This window comes from Gavialis gangeticus, unplaced genomic scaffold (assembly GCF_001723915.1).
Source record: "Gavialis gangeticus isolate Ggan-Ray unplaced genomic scaffold, GavGan_comp1, whole genome shotgun sequence".
Lineage (NCBI taxonomy): Eukaryota > Metazoa > Chordata > Crocodylia > Gavialidae > Gavialis > Gavialis gangeticus.
In genome coordinates, this window is record NW_017729004.1 from 44842569 (window position 1) to 44847904 (window position 5336).

Sequence of the window (5336 nt, forward strand, 5' to 3'; positions counted from 1 at the left end):
AAAAAAAAAAAAAAAAGACATTTGAAACAGCTTCAAGAAACTCTTGAAAAATTACTCACAGTAAATGGGTAGAAAGCCACTTACCCCCAGTTGCCACAGTAATTTCACGTAGGAAATGGCCATAAAATGGAAAATCGAAGGACAGATTCACTCTCTGTAAGGAAGAGCACCAGAAAAGCAAAATCAACGAAGTGTAGAATTGTGACACACAAAAAATGAAGAGCTATCTACTTCATAAGGTGATTTGCCCATTGACTGCTGCCTTCAACGTTTGTTTTTGTTTTGTCTTTTACTTAACATAAGAAATGGTATTCTGGGTTAGACCAATGGTCTATCTAGCCCAATATGCTGCCTCTGACAGTGGCAAGTATTATATGCTCGAGAGAAAATACCTAAATTGGTATGTCTCAAAGGATCCATCTTCTGTCATACACTCCCTGGCACTTAATTTTCATTAGTTTAGGAATCTCAGAGGAAACAACCCTGACTGCTCTATTCAACAACTCCCAACGGGCCTGATCTCCTGAATGTAATATCTTTTTGAACCTGGCTAAACTATCCATGCGTATAACTTCCTCCTCTTGTTTAACTCCCCTGTTAATTTTAATAGGTCCTTCCTAGTTCTTTATTTTGAGAGTTGGTGAATAACAGTTTCCTACTCACTTTATCCCTGCCAGTCATGATTTTATAAACCTCAATCATATCCCTCCTCAGCCTTCTCCTTTCCAAACTGAAGTCCTAGCCTTTTTAGTCTCTCCTGGTATGGCAGCTGCTCTGCACTCCTATCATGTGTGCTGTCCTTCTTTGTACTTTTTCTAGTTCTACTTCATTCTTTCCTGAGATATGGACAACAAAACTGCATACAGTATTTAAGACGTGGGCACCCCATGCATTTATACAGTGGCATAATGTTTTATGCTGTATTTTTCTTTCTTAATGATGCCCAACAAGCTACTAGATTTTTTGGTTGCTGCTGCACACTTTTTAGAGAACAAGTGTCTTTGGTGAGAGACCTTGTCAAAGTCTTTTTAAAAATCCAAATAAGTCTTGGGTAAATACCATCTCATCCTAGTGATTTACAGTTTGTTAATTTATTAATTTGTTGTAAAACCACCTTTGTTACTTCAATTTGATTTAATCCATTTAAAAATAATTGATCCAGTGTAGGAATCTCCCCAGTAATAGGAAAGATGAATGCAAGAAATTAATTTGGCTTTCCTGCTGTGGCATTCTTGAATACCCCTTCTACGCCATTGTGATCTAATGACCCCATCCACTCTCTGTCTGACTTTCCAATTCCGAGGGCCCCTCAGACATTCATGTAAAAGGTGATAGGATCTGATGTGTGATCCATACAACCATGTCTCCTGCAATACATCATATGAATGGCAGGAGTCCTGACTGTGGAGTCCAGCATCAGAACCAGTCATGCCTTGCTGGTGGTGCAGGGGGTGGGGCCTGAGATCACAATCACAGCAAGTATCAAGTCCCTGGAGCTGCAAGTCCAGCTGCGGATGGGATTCACAGCCATGGCAATGTTCCCATGCACTGCCATGGCTGGGAACCCCACAGCTGACAGGACTCCCAGTCATGGTGGCTCCCCACACATTATCATGGGGGCCTCAGCCTGGAGTCCCAGCAGCTGCAGGATTTCCACTGTGGTACTTTGTGGGGTGCCCTTATGACTGGGATCACTGTTTTCTTGAACAACTAGTCCTGGAACCCACACGTTCAAACTGAAATAACTGGACAGAAACCAGCAATCAAGTTATTATACATTTTCCAACGCTAACTTTATACTTGGATAGACTTTTTATGCTTTCCATTTTCTGAGCAAATCCTTTTTGCCAATGATAGCTTTAACTTTTTGAATCATGCAGGGGGGAGGGGTTTGTACTGCTTGGTACCCTTTATGATTTGCAGTATACAATTTTCCTGAGCCTCTACTATGTTTTTTTTTTTAAGCACTTCGCAAATTGCCAATGATTATTATTTTCTTGATGCTCCTTTTAACTTTTTCCTAGCTAGTTTCCTAATTTTTGTATAATTTCTCCTTCTGAAGTTAAATTTTAGTGTGGTAGATTTTTCTTGGCTTAATTCCCTCCTAATAAGAGGTTTCACGTGCTTATATTATATTGACTATTACAAGAACAATTCACCTACATATACCTCCTGAATCAGGTCCTTGTGTTACTCAGGAGTAAAATTAGACATGCTTCCTCTTGTGGGTTCCAGAAAACAGTCAGCTATTTTATCTAGAAATGTTCCTCTTTGCATCTCACTTCAATGAAGTATTTTTCCAGTTTATGTAAAAATAACTGAAGTCTTTTATTATTACAAACAGCCCCCAAACAGATAGTTCCATCTGGCAATGAGTAGTCAAAGTAGCTTGGGTAAAATTTCCACTGAGAAAGTTGGAAATTGACTTTCTTGAAGGAAAAAAAATGTAGCAGAGATAAAATGGTATCTGCATATTATCAAATACACTGACAATATTTAAAAAAAAAAAAATCAAGATATTTATTCTCACAGGAGAGGATTATATTATATATTATCACAGATTTTTAATAACTTATTTGGCATGAAATTAATCACTGAAGATTTACAGTGACTTTAAATTAGATTCTCTTTCCTCTTAAATGCTAGGGAGAATTTTGAAGAAATTTATTAGCACAGGTTTTTTGTTTATTTACAACTAGTAACAAAAACCATTTTCATTTTGCTAATTGTACTAAGTTCTAATGGTCTTTCATGCTTATGTATGTGTCTAAATAAATATATAACTGAACAAAACAAATGAGTTTAAACAAAGTTTTTTTGATAAGCATTTTTATTGCTGACTAACAAGAATTAATGTATGCAATTTGTTTACAGTGTGTATATTTTCTATCAAATATTTTCAATTACATGGTTAACAGACCAATTTTTCTGAATGAAACTTGTCTCAGAAGTGTGTTAAAGGATTCACAGTAAAATCATTACCTCCTCCAGAACTGAGGCAGAAAAAAAAAAAATGCTCTGCAAACAAAAGAGCACTAAAGTAAAACATTCTACACTTTAAAAACAGGAATTGTAATCCATGTAACTATTTCTTCTCTTTCTTTTTCTTTGCCTTTTCACAGACCTAAAAGTAGATATACCACTTTTGCTTAAAATTCACTAGTCAGTTCCAACCAGATCAAAAACGTATCTGTTCAGCTCTTTCACAATAGCTTTTACAATATTAGACAGCTTTGACAAATAATGATACCCCCTCAGGAGTCTAGCAGGCTTCTGAAGTACTGAACTAAAGTTGCATATAATTTTAAAATCTGTGGTATGTAAAAGGCCTGATCCAGTGCCCTTTCAAGTCAATTATAAAGCTACTATTGACTTCAATTTTCCAGTGATCCACTACATTTTGAAACTCTAATAACTGTTTAATATAGGTGACTATTTAAATCTTGATATTGTAAAAAAGGACCAAAGAAGTTTCTCAGGGCTGTTTTTGAAAAAAAGGTGTATATTAAGGATAATCCCAGTGAAAGCCAATTCTCATTTTTCCTGCTGGAATGCTCAGATCAAATTTTGCTCTATTTAGCACCTCTGCAGGAGAAAGACTATGTATAATAGACAGGATGTGTGCTCACAGAGGAAATTTTGCGTGCACTGAAAGTCAGTTAGGAGATGCCTAACCTACCTATTCTGGCATTAAAATACAAGTGGAATTTAATTTTAGTAGGAAAAAAATAGTGAGGAGGTATTTCAGGTAGGAAGATATAGGCCATTTGATTCAAGTTTAGGAGAGAAAATAAAAACAATATTAGTGGATTTTTTTCATGCTTCCAACACAATTCACTTAATAAAATTCGCTAGCCACTGATAATATTGTTCAGAAGATCTACATACTTGATAGCACAATTACCTTGCTCCTTATCCCTAAAAACATGAGCAAGGCAGCCAATAGGAGACTTAAAAAGTTTTAGGAGTATACCAGTAGCATCAACTTACCTTTAGGTTAAACCAACATTTGGCCTAATATTTCATCTTATTTTTCAGGATGGAGAAAGGATAAGAGCATAATTCTCAGCACTCCCATTTTAAGACATATAGAAAATATAGACTACCATTATGTCAGATACTGGTTTCATAATTCATCAGTTTTAGTTACAATCTCACTGAGCAGTACTGATGTAGGTCTTGCAATAGAGTTTCATAGGTACAGCTGTTTTAATAGCTATAAAACTTGATAGTGACGTTGTCAATGACCACTGCCTCTTTTCTCATTACTATTTTTTCTCAATTTTCCCAGGTTCTAATTTTCCAAAAATTCTGTTTTTCATAAAGAAATTAATGTAAAGAATTTTCTGCTACCCTATGGAACAAGAGGACCAAAGAGAACAACAAAATGCCTAAGCCCTCAAATATTAGCAGTAATTCATTATGAAATAATAAAGAGACCTGAGGCTAGACTGTCTTGCATTCAAGAACTTGTCTAACATTTTTCCCAATGACATAGTTGGTCCCAAAAAAGTTATCACCCTAAGAAATCCTTTTTTTCTCAAAATAATAAAAGCAATTTTTAAAAGGAGGACAAAAACAACATCAGAACATCTCAATCAAAAAATGGGGGGGGGGGGGAATATAGAGAGAGGCAAAACTATTCATTCACCAAGATAGATGGCAGTTTTGAGATTTTCTTGCTGCAAATTTAAGGAAAATTAAATGACCAAATCATAGGTTTACAAATTCTGCTTGAACTCCAAATAGTTTACAAGGGGATACAACAACATTTGACTTCTCACACCCATTCAGAATCCCCAAATGATAAAAACCAATTGAACAGTAAGATTTTGATAAAAATCTGACTCCTAATATTTTGGATCCTTAGGAAATCCTCAGAATCTAAACGACTAAAGACCAAATCCACATTGGCAAATTAAGCATCTAATTGGGAACTCAGGTTGAATCAAAGCACCTAAATTTCAAGAAGCAATCCAGAATATCACTTTTCTAGATGCTAAAAGATTTAATAGGTACTTAAATTCATTTAAGGCCTAGGTATAAAATGCATCATCCCTAGGACTAGGGACAGAAGTTACACGTAAACCATTTTAAATGATCAGAAATTGGCTTAACCTGTTACAGAACGCAAGTTCAGTGCACATAAACCAGTTTTAAAATGGCCAAAATTGGTTTAAGATAAAACGTGGCTGAATGTAGTATCATACTTAACTGATTTGGGTCAAACCGGTTTACATAACTTCTGTCCCAGACTCCTTCCTGATTTAATTTAAATCAGAGTCCCCCAGTATCCCTGATGCTTTGGAGCTGGGGGGAGGGGCGGGGGGGGGGGG

At 36.0% G+C, this 5336-nt stretch overlaps 1 protein-coding gene across 1 annotated transcript in view; it reads right to left on the reverse strand.

Moving 5' to 3' along the window:
* PLXDC2 (plexin domain containing 2) overlaps positions 1 to 5336 on the reverse strand; it is a 467547-nt gene that overhangs the window by 255719 nt on the left and 206492 nt on the right. Inside the window, exon 4 of the mRNA XM_019508320.1 lies at positions 85 to 154. Within this exon, the coding sequence (XP_019363865.1) occupies positions 85 to 154 (70 nt within the window). The remainder of the gene's footprint in view (positions 1 to 84; positions 155 to 5336) is intronic.